This window comes from Sceloporus occidentalis, unplaced genomic scaffold, assembly GCF_023333645.1.
Source record: "Sceloporus occidentalis isolate IW3139 unplaced genomic scaffold, rSceOcc1.0.p SCAF_3, whole genome shotgun sequence".
NCBI lineage: Eukaryota > Metazoa > Chordata > Lepidosauria > Squamata > Phrynosomatidae > Sceloporus > Sceloporus occidentalis.
In genome coordinates this window covers 221,234,399-221,250,122 of record NW_028316983.1, presented here as the reverse complement: position 1 = coordinate 221,250,122, position 15,724 = coordinate 221,234,399, and the positions used below count along the sequence as shown (strand labels likewise).

The window sequence follows — 15,724 nt, the reverse complement described above, 5'->3', positions numbered from 1 at the left end:
GGTAACAGTTCTATATGCTAGCTAGATGATTATGCTGGAAGCCCCAAAACCAGTAATGTAGCTGCTTAATTATAAAAAAGCACAGTTCCCATCAGTGAAGCACAGGCACTATTCTGTATTTGTCTATATGTAAGACAGAGGAAGACATATAGACAGTCTTCCAAATCAAAGCATTAATTTCCCGCTTCTTGCTGTCTTTTCCTTAAATATTCATCATAAATCCTCTAAATCTTGGATTTTTCTTGTATACTTTGAGAGATTTAGATTTAGCAAGTTTATGATGAATATTTAAGACTGTGTAGTCTATCCAGGGAAAGACTGGAAGGAGCAAGACATTAACTAACATGGTTGTCTATATGTCTTCCTAGAATCATAAAATGATACTATCAGTACCAGTTTCTCCATGAAGGTTTCTATGTGCAGAACAGTACGTCTACCATATAGAAAGCCAACGAGTCAGATGTTTGAATGCATTGCTGACTAGAAATGACACATCTGTGCAACTCTGAGGTCAGTTTCCCACATTAAAAGTGCCTGTTTGGTTGGATTGGAAGTCCTTCTTGTCTATAGTCTAGTATCCTATTTGCCAAAATAGCCAGATAAACGAGTTCTATTGTTGTTGCTTACATTTGTTGTTTGGCTTTTTTTGGTGCTACCTCGGAGGTTGCATTTAGCCAATAGCTGGTAACCGGTGGCCAACATGAATGGTATCTTACTTTTTTCATGCTCTCCAATCTAGTGGTAATTGGTATGTATTGTGGCAGTGAATTAATACTACATCTAATCAGTTTTGTTGGGTGACTGCAAGTTCTGATATCATAGCCTTTCTACGCAAGAAGTCTCAAATGCTGTAGCTCTTCCTTGGGGAGAAGGTAGTTTACTGAACTCACCATCAGTTTGCCCTTCGCAATGGGTGATCAGAACTGTAACTGCAGTCAGAAAGAACAACTTTTTGTTTGAGCTGATTGACATAAATGCATCCTTAGATGTACTTGGTTGGGAACCAGCAGATTAATTTTGCAGAAGGCTGTTTTTCTGCTTTTGATACAGTCCATTGCACTCTTCAGAGGCTGGCTTTCATTTAGGTCCTTAAAATTGGACTAGCAAAGTTGCTTTCCTGCTCCTCTTCCCATAGCAGCCTCTCCTTCTTCCTTAGAAATGCTGTATACTGAGGGCTGGGAGGCTGTGCTGCATAGGGTGAACTGTGGTGTGTGTATGGGGGTGGAATAGCTGAAAATCAGTCAGAGGTACCTTTAATAAGCAGAGGCATTCTGCTCAGAAAAAGTGACCCTGAATCTATTGTGATAAAATGAATTAGCTTGAGAAAAAAGTCTTGACATGCAGAAATGTGTGTCTTGGAGCAATGCGAAAACTGTTCTGAAGAATGCAGCCATATTTGTAGGAAAGAGAATAAGAAACATACTTTACAGTTCAATAGGTTAGAAAGCCTGTTTAAGCAAGTGATTGGTTTGGATTTTGAGGCCACGTTTTGGGAAAATACTGTCAAATAGTATTTGTAAATTAACTGTGGTTCTTAGTGGTTTCAATGGAACCCATAAACTAAACTGTAAGAAACATAATTCCTAGATACCCTGACATATCTGCATAGTCACCTGGTCCTATAACTCCTAAATAGGGTTCTAAACAGAAGTAAGTATTAAGAGTTATGATGTCTGTTACTGAAACACCCAGCCTGACTGCAGAGAGCATATTCCTGTCAATCTTCTTGGGCTGATGTTTAACATAAGACAATCTAAATGGGGCTCATTATACACTGTGCATGAACTGAGACACTTTCACACTTCCTCCAAATTGCAAATCACCACAGCTGCACTGAAGTACCTTGATCCAAATGTAGTGTACGTAAAAAGAGAATTTGTATAACTGATTACACCAGAATATGAAAGTAGATTTTTATTTATTTATTTATTTTATATTATGTAGATGCAGACTAGATAGCATCGACATTTTGTTGCAGTCTTGCAATTCACATCAAATGTAGGCCTACTGCTCATAATCCAGAAAATTGTAGGAATTCAATAGTCTTCATGCATCTCACACAGCTGGATTGTGGGCAAAGGTGTTTTTGGAAGGAACTATAAGGGAGGCACTATGATTTGAAGGAACATTAAACAACTGCTGTAAGGCTGGTTGACTCAGATGAATTATAACTTTGAGCTCTCATGTTCTGTGGCTGCAATAATGTGAATGTGCTTGCCATCAAATTGTTATTGTGTGCCTTCAAGTGATTTCTGACTTATGGCGACTCTAATGCAACCCTATCACAGGGTTTTCTTGGCAAATTTCTTCAGAAAAGGTTGCCATGACAACTTGCCCAGGGTCACCCAGTGAGTTTACAGGACCAAGCAGGGATTTGAACCATGGTCTCCCAAAGTCATAGTCCAACACTCAAACCACTGATGAAATAGTTGTAATGCATACAGTCCATGTGCAAAACTGGCAATATAACTCTTTATTTTCATAAAAGATTCAGGAATGAAACTCACCAATTTTAAGTAGTGTTTTTTAAAAAAGTAAGCACTGACCAGTTTGACAGATCAACATATGAAATGTTAACAGAGGGTAGGCTTATTTCACACTTTGCATAATCAATAAATAATAACTTGTTTTTCAAAGGTAACTCAACAACAAAATGAGATACATGGCAAGCATACTGAAACTAATACATTCTGAGTTTTCTGTATCTGAGTGTGCTGGTATGCACTGGAAATGTTAGGGAAAATTAGATAACGGCTAAAGGCAGTGATTTGATTTAATTTCAGTTCTTGTCTTAGACCCAGTTTTGAAGTTTAGTAAGACTCTCCAAGGATTAATGCTGAGCTTCTGACCTGAAAACCTGAGCCAGAAGGAGAACCATTTAGGACCACATTTTCAAGTAGAAACAGACAATAACTGAGAACCCACATCAAGGAGATTTCTGCAAATTGAAGCCTGCTGATCCAATTTCAATACACAAATAAATCTAACAGCTGTCACGGCAACAGTGATTTCTTTCAAAGTCCAGACTGTAAAACAGAATTTGAAGCACCTGCAACAAATTACGTTTGTCTGAAAACATCTCGTATTATAGGCCTAAAAGCACAAACAGGAGAGTTCTTTGGACAATCCTGTGTAGATGAGCAGGTCCAATGGATGAGAAGCCATAGTAATGCAGCAGTATGTATCACTGGAACCTAGATTGTAGTGCCTACAGTCACATCAGTCACAATTTCAGGTTGCAATTCTGTTAGGGACATCTGCACAGATGAGTGTCCCTTACGGGCGCAGATACCCTTTTTTCGGCACTGGGGGGTGCTGGTATCCCCCCCCCTGCTGCCCCGCACAACATACCTCACATGCCCTGCATGTGGATATCACATAGCCATTCCTCCCTGAAGCAGGGTGCGAAATAATGACAGTGCCAAGATCTGCCAGATTTGTTTGTTTTTTCTTCTATGTTATGGACGGGCAATTGTCTATCTTTCTTACCTAGCATAGGCTAGGTATTACAGGTGGTGCTGTCAAAAAACATTTGAAAAGCCAAAACTGCCCAACTTTGCATTACAGGGAGGGAAATTGTCTATTTCCAGGAAAATAGAGATTATATGAACCTAAAAGGAAGTTACTGATGGAAAATAGCATCTTCTGGTTGAAAGTGATGTTACTGCCACAAGAATTCTGTGCACATTTCTTGGAAGCAAATCCTTCAGTCGGACTGCTATTTGACTGAACACATCTTGGATGAGAGACTGGGTTTTATCTCAATGTTTTGGGCTTGTTTTTGGTACACTGGACTGAGCACATCACTCCTAAAGCTTTATACAATGCATATTTCTGGTCCCACAACAATAACCAATAACATTTCTTGCATAATTATGTATCGTCAAACAATCCACATCACTGTATACATTCAAAAGTCTGAAAAAATAAATAAAATGAAGTACTACAGATAGTTTCAAAAATAAATTAATGCTGTAGTTACCATTTTCCTCTCCCAAGCTACCCAAAGGCACTAGTTTATATTAAGGACTAAAGTCCTGCAGGATTTCAGTCAAATAAAGAATGCAATTATAAGGTTAAAGCAGTGCTAAAACCCAGCTGTCACTAGTAACTTAAAACGGCCACTTCAATGCTTTCAGATTGAGTGGGAGGAAATGTTTTGCTAGAAGGATGGCACATTTGAAGTAAAATTTTCAGCCCTGAGCGAGTTTTTACAGCTGAGTTATAAACCTTGCTTATAACAGAATCTAGCAGACCCTAAAATAGGACAGAGCAAAGAAGGGCTGTTCTTTGTAGGACAAGAAAACTTAAATATGAATTTTGTCTTATCTTTTTGATTTCCAAACTAAAGAAAAGAGAAAGGATTTCAGTATCTTCCTTTAGGGTTGTTACACTTCCCTTTAGCATCTTGTTAGTATTTTGTTCAATCCTGTCTCATGCAGTTAGCAGGAATTACCACTGTTTATATAAGATAGACAGAAAATATAGTCTTGTTTTTTTTTAACTGTGCTATGTTTCTATACCAGCTCACAAAATTTAAGCATCAATTTAATGTGAGGTGGAGTTAGAAGTTCACACTAGATAACTGCATAGAAGATGTTACTTTACAAATGGAAGCAATTTTTTTCACTGAGTATTTTTAGTTAAACCCCTTTTTCAAAGCTTTGTTTTTTACCATGGTAAATTTACTAATAAATATTTGGGAAAAAACAGGATCCACAAGATACTGATAAGTCTTAACTGATGTAGGAATTGGTTCTACAGCTACCGCGTGTGCTGTTGTTTGTACAGACACAGCACCAGGAACAAAGTGGTATGATGCTTTGGTGATGTAGTCCACGAGTCGGTTGTACTGCTGCTCAGACAATCTCTCTCTGCCGCCTTCTGCCTGAAATCAGAGAACACAGATTCACTGAAACGTACACTTTCCCCCTGCAAATTACCCTCCCCTCAAACAACTGCTGTTTTCAAAGCTACAGAATGTTCTGCTTTACCTCTGAGTCACAAGGAACTCTTTGCTGTTTGAGTTGCACCTTCATTAGGTTGTTTTGCTCACTGTCTTGTGAACACTCAATCTCTGTCACTGGAAATGCCTGTTGCTGTGTGTCCTCACTGATGCTAACCACAAACAGTACCTCTGAAGTGAGTAGCAAACATCCTTCATGTTCTTGGCCTGATCCACTCACAATTATTACTTCCAAAGCCATGTGAGCCTCTGGTCTCCCTAGAGACTGAAGCATTTTCCTGTTAAAAGAAGAACTCAAGATTAGGAACCTGGAACTCAATCTGTCATGAGGTGCATGTTTCTCTGGGAAGCTGCTGGCATAAACACACACATGGCAACACTATTCAGCACCAGTTTTGCAATCCTATTAAGGATGTCATGTTTGTTCTGTAACATTATTAATCATAATCACATTGAGAAACTGAAACCAAACAGAAAAGAAACTAGCAGCTATTTCAGAAGTTGTGCACTACTTGATCCCAGTGTAGAGGCCACTAAGTGAAATATTTGGTAAGTAAGACACAGACTAGCCCCTAGGGTCCATGGAGATTGTCTGTTCACTGGTTGCAAAGTGGGCCTCTGTGCAGTAACTTTCTGTTTAGCATTCCTAAATAAACTGTTGTAATTCAGCCTTTTCCTAGAGCAACAGCCTGTTAACTTGCCCACAGACCAGAATCTATTAATCAACAAGGTGGATATAAAAATGAGCAAGTGTCTCCATAATTTTACCAGACATATTTGACGTGGCTGTTTGGTGCCTGCTCAGCATGTTGATCGCTTGGAGGACAGTGCTGTTTGGGATGCTGAGAAAGTCCAGCTCCATGCAAAATGCCTGTGGTAAGAGAAGTAAGGGATTTTACTCATTGGTTGTTTTGTTTTTTTTGAAAGAGGAACATGCTGCAGTGATGTCATCTTAGGGCAGTCCGTAAAATAATGGAGATTCAAAGTGATGTCATTTCTTTGGATGGCATAATTGAGATAATTCATTTAGTATTAGAATACAATAATCATTCACTTAACCCTAGTGGATTTTAACATTAGCTAGAAATAAACAAAAGTCAGAATGACAGTCAAATACTAGAATTAAGGGAAACATAATGCTCTCAAGGGCCATCAGTTCAGAAAAGGTTTGAGCACGTCATTTAACAATCTATGTATAAAAATTCAAGACCACTCTTAACTTCCGTGCTTCATGCTTGAATTCTTCCAGAGAGATGTCATGATTAGTCAACATTAGAAGGCAAGCTTGCCCTAGATACTGCATTTCAATATAGGTTACTTAATCCAGCTGTTAAACATAGATCCCAAACATTTATGAGTTCTCTTGGGGCACCCAAAATATGAGGAGTGCTTCTTTGTGCCAAGGTAGAGTTCTCTGGAGGTGCTTCTTTTCCTGTTTGTTCTGAGCAGAATTGCCAGAGCTAAGGGGTGACCTGGCATGCATGCTTTCTAGTGGCTTGTAAATTTTTATAAATGAAGGCATGGTCATTAGATTGAGAATTAGCAGGGTGTAAAAACTTCACAGATATAATAAAAGTTTTACAAGACTGATGGAAGCTAGGCTAAGCCTGATGCTGCAGAGTTACAGCGTACAGAGAACTGAGTGCTAATATGTGTGTAATGGAGTGATGGTGTTAGTGCTGAGGGAAGGACTTTGAAAAGTTGCATTCTCCTGTGACACAGTAGGTATTTCTGCACTGGGGTGTAAGCAATGTGGGACCCAGTTTTATTAAACATTGCATTGGTTGTGGAGAAAATACAGCTTAATGTTTAACACAGAAGCTAATGTTAATACTTAAAAGATGCATTCCACTTGTAACAATCAACCAACTGAGGATTTTCAGTGTTATGCGAGGGAGAATGTCATTTGCAGTTGGAAAAAGTGAGAACATGTGTTGACTTCTGTGTGGTCTCCCACCCTCGCATTCCTCTTGGTGGGCACAATCCCATTTGCAATCCAACTATGGCCAAGATAGCCACCCATCGACCACCATCTATTTTTCAAATGGCTTCTTTCCTTAGCTCTTTTGTTCACATAGACACGGGAAGTCTGTACAACATGTTGTGTACACTGGCCAGGATCCAAAGAACTGTGCAACGTGTTCAGTGTATCCAAGGCAACTGCACTCCAACATATTTTTCAAACTGAGGGAAGCCTCTAGTTGGTAACTTTTCAAGGGGATGTCTGTTGTTTCAAAGGAACAATAAAAAAAAAACCCTACTGGGTGCATACAAGCCCATGTGGTCTCCTAAAGTAGCTTTCTGGATCCAGGCCTTGTTTGCAATAAAGTGCATCTCTCCATTATTATGGGCTACTTATCATTTGCCAACAACATTTTAAAAACTGTCTTGTAAAATAAATGCACGGGAAGGCTATTGCAGACAGTATCCCCTTGCTGTGAACTTCTTCCTTAGGAGTTTAGAGGATCCGATCTTTACTGATCTTGATTAATTTATTTTCATTCTGCTTTAATTCTGGACCCTGATGGCTTGGTTTTCACTAAAGCTATTACAAATGACTATATCTGTTCCTCAAGCTTCCCAACACTCAGCAAACTGAAGATTATCACATGCACAAACAAAACCACAAAATGAAATTGAACTGGCTGCTATTCACACAAAGCTGTTTTCCTGCCTCCTCTGCATTACTGTGAGTTTTTCTTGGCAAGATTTGTTCAGAGGGAGTTTGTTTTTGTCTTCCTCTGGGGCTGAGAGAGTGTGACTTGCACAAGGTCACCCAATGGGTTTCCATGGGCAAATGGAGATTTAAACCCTGGTCTTCCAGTGTAATAATAATAATAATAATAATAATAATAATAATAATAATAATTTTTATTTCTGTCTTCTCGACTCTCCCAGTGGATCGAAGCGGGATCACAACAAGGTTAAAATTACAACACTTGGGTCCCTAATAGAATCATTATCTCCAAAGCACTTTAAAAAATAATGGGTGAACTGAGCAAAAATACTATGCAGTTAGATCAGCGGTTCTCAACCTGCGGGTCGCAACCCGTTTGGAGGTTGACTGACCCTTTCACAGGGGTCGCCTAAGACCATCAGAAAACACTTATTTTTAATTACAATTATGAAATAGCAATGAAAAGCAATTTAATGGTTACCCCCAACCACCACAACATGAGGAACTGTATTAAAGGGTTGCGGCATTAGGAAGGTTGAGAACCACCGAGTTAGACTTAGTACACTTCTTTAGATGCAAAGTGATGTCTAAAGCTTTAATGGAAATCTAAAAAATGAAGTGAGACCCTGCTAATATTAAGTGGCCAGTATTTTATGGAAGTAAAACTTGAGCCCGTTAAAGAAAAAGGGAACTGCATATTATGTGAGTAAAAAGTAAAATATTTACAAATGTGTGGATTATTTGATTTAATGATTCTATATTACAGCATTAATTGAACAATTATGTCTGGGCTACAGTGGACTAAATGATTGGCATGCAGTGCCAGGGTTCAGCTACCTTGACACAGGAAAATGCAGAAAATGTCCCTACTTCCTCTCCAGCCCAGGCCCTCTACAGTAGAAACACCAACAGGCTTCTTGGCATATCCTAATAACTGTGGAAACTTTGTGTAATACAAGAGGGAGGGTGCAACTTCCAACACAAGAACTGGTAGGTAGAATCTGACTGTTTCTGGAGTGTGTGTGTGTCTTCTGTTAGCCCACAAGGCTTAGTGGCCAAAGATTTAATATCCCAAAACATGGGATGATGCTGGTCTGGGGCTAAGACAAATATCTGAAGAACCACCTTGTACTGCACAAATCTCTCTGCTTATTAAGATGTTCAGCTGGAAGCCTGTGTATGTCCCAATGATATCTGGAATATACCTGGTGACCTTATGGTTCTGGAACTTCATCCCAAGGGAAGTCTGCCTTGTCCTATTATTAATGGAACTTTCCTGCCATTAAAAATCCTTTTAAAAAATGTAGATGTCTTTAAAACTACCATATATACTCAACTATAAGTCGACCTCAAGTATAAGCCTAGGGCAGGTGTTGGGGTCAAAATTATGGATATACATGAGTAAGTCAAGGGTAAAACTTAGGGGTGTGTAATGAATGCCAAAGAACTTACAAAATTCCAGCAGGCATAACTGTTTGTGCTCATACTAAAAGCTGGATGGATGAGAGAGAAGAAGGGGGTCAGTCCTTCCAGGGCAGTTTAAACTCTTGCATTTCACCGGGGGATGGTTTTTATATACATACATACAAACATATATACATTCATTATATCTGAGACCTGTGGATAAGTCGACTCAGGTTTTTAGGGTCAATTTTTTTAACTTAAATTTTTAGTATATACAGTATTTTGATCCTGTTGTTTTGAATATTTATACTTGGGTTTTTATATGGTATTGTTTCATCTATATTGTAGCCACTTTTAAGTCCCTTGGAAAAGACAGTTATAAAATAATGTTTTAACTAAATATATAACACTAGTCTGTTGGGAGGAAGGCCACATAAACATGTCAGAATTAATTTCTGTAACACAATATACCATGTTAAAAGCCCTAAATGTACTGAGTTTGATGCTGTTAAAATACAACCTTCCCAATTATCTTGTTTTGACTAAAACTGGCCAAGAGTTCCTTTTTATTATATTATTATATTCATGATCATGGCACTGAAAGACAGGTTCTTTGTAGCTGCTTGACAGTTACAGAACCACCTCACTTCCCTCACAAAACAGCTAATGTCTACTTCTGGGTATGCTGGATTTCCTGTTTGGGTTAGCTTTTGGCGGCTTAGAGTAAGCAGGCATATCTGGCTTTCTTTTGAAATGTTTACATTTGCACAAGATTTGATTAGAGATATGTGTGAAATCCCCAATATGATTTCTGCCATGGAATCTGCTAGTTTTGTGATGGACTGTAGATAGTGTGCAAAAATTCATCTGTCCCATCCAGTTCTCTTTAGTACAACTACATTTCTCTCTAAGCCATGTTGAATCATCTGCAAGTAATGGAAGCAAAAAACGTACCATTTTGAAGACTAGATCAGCCTTTACGTACACCCACATTTTGACATCAATTTCACTTTCCATAAAATCCAGCACCAACCTAGGTTCCCTTGTACAAAAAAGTGCCCACCACTGTTTATTATGACTCAAACATTCTTTGCAACAGAGTCTAAAAGCCTCAACTAACAACATTTTGGTGGCACTAGAAGGTTACGATAACAGGAAGGAAAACATTTAAAAACAATGAAAGCATACAGCATGCTAACTTAATAGACAAGTGAAAACTTGCACTCCATTTGGTACCATCCATACTGAATTCACAGATTCATTGCAACCTACCATAACCAGTCTGTGAGACTAGCTCAGCTGCTCCTCCAATGGGCTTGGCAAAAACTCCCATGATTCCTTTCCCCACACCAGAGATGACCCCTTTTGCCTTGTGTCCAGCGGAAGCCTGGGCCTCTGATGTTTTCTGGAAGTTCTGCATCGGCTGGTCTACAATGCCAGCAATCGCACCTGTAATAAGAGTTTCCAAGCATTACAAGAGAAGAGTAGAACAGAACAACTGGAAACTGTGGCTCTGAAACAGTTTTGTTTAAATGCAAAATGTGACTGCCATCTGCCAAATACAGCAATAAGAAATACCAATGAAACTCGAGCAATAATTTAGTTTCTTTAATTCAGATAAGGTTCTCTCTTTCTCTTGCATGCTCCTTTTGTGTTTCTCTTTCATATAAACATTTGCACTTTGTGACTTCACAGTACAATTTAATCTCTCGGACGTTTTCCTCTGAAGTATCTTTGTTGACTTGGTCGAACTCAGAATACTGTATATATAGGTACATCAGATGGGAACAAATGTCTGCTAGCGTTCTGAGACTTTTAGCTGTTATGGAAATGAGATTTTCACGTAAGCTTGACTTCATAAGAAAAAAAACTGCCTGCATTTCATATATCATTTTAATATCCCTTTCTATTGCCAGAAATGCTCATAAACTAATGCAACCTCTGATATATTACTAAGCTTAGCAGAATTAGGCTTTGGGACTTTTTGTTACTGTCTTTGCGAACACAACCATATTTTACTTTAATGTGCATGGGTCAAACTTTTACAAGTGCCTTAATGACCCCTCTGGCTTTTAGTATCAACAGAGGACTGCAGTTTAAATCTTCCTAAATGTAAACAGGTATGTAAGGTGGGATCTCTCTTTGATCTCAAGTTTACTCAAGCCACTTACCAGAGAGATGTCTCTAGTTGTTGTAACTTTGATGGATAAGCTATTTGGAATTCACTAAAAGGACAATGATTGAACAAAATGACAAGGTGTTATGTGACGGCAATTTGAATCTGAAGTGCCTGAGCTCAAGGTCATTGTTCAGCACAGAGGAAATCGGTGGATAAAGTCTGCAAGCCTCTTTTTCAGGAGCTTTACAGGAAAACAGAGGCCAAGCAGCTGCACTGGAAGGGACATCTGTTTGGTCACATGCAGAGGACAGCTAGTGGGCACCACAGAGAATGTTCTTTGTTATGTGTGCATGACCTAAAATATTATACTCTAGAAATGCTACAGATGCACACCACTGTCTCTCAACCTAATGCTTTCATTGGTTTGTTTGGTGCATAAGACAAAGATTTGTTGTTGTGTGCCTTCAAGTCATTTCCAGTTTATGGTCACCTAAAGGCAAACTTATGAGACATGGAGGCTCTGATGACTGCAAGATCAGCAGGTTGGCAGTTCAAGGTCTAAGTGCCAGAGTGAACCTCTGTTGCTAGTCCCAGCCTCTGCCAACCTAGCAGTTCGAAAGCATGTAAAAGGTACCGCTTTGGTGGGAAGGTAACAGCATTCTGTGTAGTCATGCTGGCAATATGACCACAGAAGTTGTCATATGGCCCAAGATGATCAATGCCCCCTATAGTTGGACACAGCTAGACAACCTTGTCAAAGGGGAAGCTTTTTATCTTTTACACAAAGGCAAATTTATCATGGCAAGATTTGTTCGGAGGAAGTTTGCCTTCATCTTCCTGAGGCTGAGAGAATGTGATTTGCCCAAGGTCACTTGGTGGGTTTCCACAGGTGAGTGAAGATTTGAACCTTGGTCTCCAGAGTTGCAGTCCAGTGCTCAAACCACTTCATCACAGTGGCTCTCAAAAGATACATTCTAATATATTCCTAAACTCTGGGATAAGGTAGGCAAGAAAAACATACATTCTTCTGGCAAACAACTGGCTATTTATCTGTAGTATTAAAATTTCCTCTTTATTAGTTTCTTAGCTACTTTTATGGTAATTGAACAAATTAAGGAACAATGGATACATGATCAAAACAAATGCATGATTGTAGCTGTAATTTTGCAAAGTACCACGAGAGAAACAAATTAGTTTTTCTCCCATTCTTTAATCATATGATTTCTTACTATCTAGTTCTAGGGTCACACTGAATTTATGTTTTATAGAAAGGGATGGGTGAGGAATTTCTTGACCTTACATCTGAATTTGAAGTTCTTGGAGCCAAATGTAGACCCAAATGAAATCTGTACTGTAGTTGGTAATGCACACATTTCTCAGCTAGCTATGCAATCTGCAAAAACACACACAAGTGTTCCAGAAGTGCAGAAAAATGCATTTCAGAAAAATGCATCCACTTGAAATATATATATCAACAGACTTCATTTGATAGGGAAATGTGTATAAAATAGGTCCATTGGAAAAATATGAACAAATAATGCATCTGTTTTGAAAATGTGAACAGCAGTAAATACATATTTCACTGAGTACATGCATAAATGAAGGGTTGTAATCCAATGTAGATCTGAGTCAGAATGAATTTTGCACTGCAGGAAAAAAAACCCTCAACAAGATCAAGCCTGACAAATCTGAAAATCCCTAGGAAGAAGGAACACCTGTGTAGAAAATTGTGCTTACTGTATGTGCCAAGCATGTACATTTTGTAATATTTATGTGATGTGAAATACACATTTATATTTGTTCTTGTGGATGAGGTACACACAATGTTTTGCTTGGTATCAAACATTTAGAAAATGTGTGATGCTTTTCCAGAAATTCAAATGGATCGATTGCTCCCCTCCCCAAAAAAAACCTGGCTTATAACCTGCTCTTACAGTTGATCTTTTCCCATAATATATGGGTGGAGAGGATGGGAAGAGGAAGTGCTTCAACTGCCGGTTGCTTTATCACTGAAACTTCATTATTTCCCAGCTCCCTTTACCCTTGTTACTGTTCTCACTTGACATGTGTTTAGCTCTCAGAAACATAGGACTGGAATCCCAGGAAAATAATTGGGGTGAGTGGAGGAGATGCTTAGGTCAGAAATGGCTGGAAGGAGAAGCACAGTCATGTGTAGGGGTCAACAAGATTATGTTATAGGCAGTGCAATATGTAGTTTGATCCTCAGACACAATTAATTTTTGTTCATTTTGTCAAGAAAAAAAAAGTATTTTCAATTCATTCTTCCCCATTAACAGTTCATCCTTCCTGCTGTTTGCTAGTTAAATGAAATGTAAACCAGCTCCTCACTGCAAAACTAAAAAAATCCCCCTCTTTGGTTTGGTATCACAGTACAGCATCTGAGGAGAATAGCAAAATATTCTGTGCTTTTCCCTGTGGCAATATTATGTTACTCTACTGGTTTCTTTCATCCTATCTCTGTTGGTCATTCATAGAGACTACTCAGACATTATTACCCTATTAAACATATTTAAACTTCTTTAATGTTGGAACTAGTACATTCTTTTCTGCAACAGAATTGAACAATATTATTGTGTACTAATAAATGCTTCCTGTGCACTCCATGCTCTTCTTTTCTGTTAGTAAACTTGGAGTAAAGTGTCTGGCGAAAGCAGATGCTCATGTGACAGGCCATACTGGAAACAGAACTATTGGTAGTTTTATATGTTGACTAGTTAGCTAGTGGTCTTGCTTAACTCAGTGTCTCCTTCTGCATCGGTGGAATATTCCCCTATCCCCCTATTAATTGAACAGGTCTGTTGTCACAAGAACTGATGGCTTCAAAAGTCCTTGTAATACTGCTGCAGAGAAGTGACACTAGACATCTTAAGGAAGAGGAGAGCAATCAAGCTATGCTTGACCTCCAGACATAAACCACTAGCCCTGTTCAATCATTTTTACTCACAGATGTTTACAATACTTACTCAACATATGAGGAAGGAAATGTGCTACTCCTGCTCCTTCCATTGTTACTTTCACCAGTCTCCACTATGTGAAGGATGATGGTTCTGAACCTAAGAGCCTCCTAAATCCATGGAGGCTCATGTGAATTGAAACTCTGGAAACCCCTGGAACGTCTGTGGAACTTTTCCACAGATAGAGAAGTATCTCTGGAGATGGATGTGGGGGGCTAACATAGTTCTTTTTCTCATGTGTAGAGTAAATATGCGAAGTGTGTTTTTGCTTTCCCCAAAGAACCTTAGGGCCTGAGAGCCTTTGTTTGAGATCTGCCCCCTCTCAAAATCATAATTTTCAGAATTCTGTGCTGAGAGAATATATTGGTGGTTAAACAGTTTAAAAAGCAGCTGAGGCTAGAACATGAGACCTTCAGATATAGAACTCATGTCCATTATTATGTCTGCTAACACCTCACTTGTAAGATACATTGTAGGTATCTGCTTATTCACATCACAATATACTTGTATTTATTTGGGTGGTTAATATTTTTATCTAAGAATAGTGGCCACTATTTCATCAATAAAATATTTGTAAACAGAACCAAAGGGATAGGAAAAGTTCCTCATCCCCTTTAAGTAAAATGCTGCAGGTAATTGAGATTTAAACCAACCTGAAACCTACTTATCTTGAGTAAATACAGCAAGTGAGACCAATAAGTGATCGGGTATGTTTAAATATAAGGGCCATAGCTTCAGATTCCCAGGATAGTAAGTGCCTGCAAAATCAAAGTTCTACTGTTCTCATGCATGTCACTACCACTGGCAAAATCGAAGTTTCACACAATCATAAGGACATCTCTACAGCTTAAATAAATATATCCTTGATGAGAATCTATTGACGGTACAATGAGAATCAAATGATGGTACAATTTCCACCATACAAAGCAACTTTGAAAGATTGTTAGAACTGTTGAAGAACCCTTTCAAAGAGCTTTGTACCATGTGGATTCCAGTAGCATAACTTAAATGTTGGACAGTGTGGATATATTAATCACATATATTCCAGATTTCTGCCTTATGGACACTGCTCCTCCCTATTACAGCTAAACCAGAAACAGCTTAAAAATCACAGTGACATTTTATTTTATTTATTTCTTTTTGCCACTGAAAATTCTCCATTTGCTCATGCAAATACTTAACAAATATATAATTGCTCTCAAGCTGTTTCATTCACTTTGCTGGCATTTATTTGTACAAGATAATATCATAGAAGTCACACTCTTTAGCTTTTCACCACTAATGCTAGTGTTTTCTTTTATTGCCTTCCGTTACTAGTGTAGGGGTATGCTGATTTCCCAGATAATATTTCCTCCCTTCACTTCTACTCATGGCGCTTCTTGAAGCAGATGCTTCATCCTATTGCAGGGCCCAGCTGGGCCAGATCTTGGCATTTCCCCATGAACTCATTTCCAGTAACCTCAATCTAATTTCCCTCTGCCACCAAATCCTTGTCAGTTCTTAGGCTGGAATTGCACACTCAACATTGACTGCATCCTCTGCACCACAAGCCACAATCCCTTTGCCTCTGCCAATCATATGCT

General features: G+C 38.7%; 1 protein-coding gene across 3 annotated transcripts in view; it reads right to left on the bottom strand.

Moving 5' to 3' along the window:
* Positions 1 to 1,986: 1,986 nt before the first annotated feature.
* The window catches only part of VPS13B (vacuolar protein sorting 13 homolog B), a 472,964-nt gene continuing 459,226 nt past the window's right edge, over positions 1,987 to 15,724 (bottom strand). For all 3 annotated transcript variants that reach the window (XM_089517705.1, XM_089517703.1, XM_089517704.1), the window contains exons 59-62: positions 10,320 to 10,496; positions 5,735 to 5,837; positions 4,995 to 5,244; positions 1,987 to 4,888 (exon numbers count right to left, since the gene is read on the bottom strand). In XM_089517705.1, the coding sequence (XP_089373831.1) occupies positions 4,640 to 4,888; positions 4,995 to 5,244; positions 5,735 to 5,837; positions 10,320 to 10,496 (779 nt within the window). In that variant the 3' untranslated portion in view covers positions 1,987 to 4,639. The remainder of the gene's footprint in view (positions 4,889 to 4,994; positions 5,245 to 5,734; positions 5,838 to 10,319; positions 10,497 to 15,724) is intronic.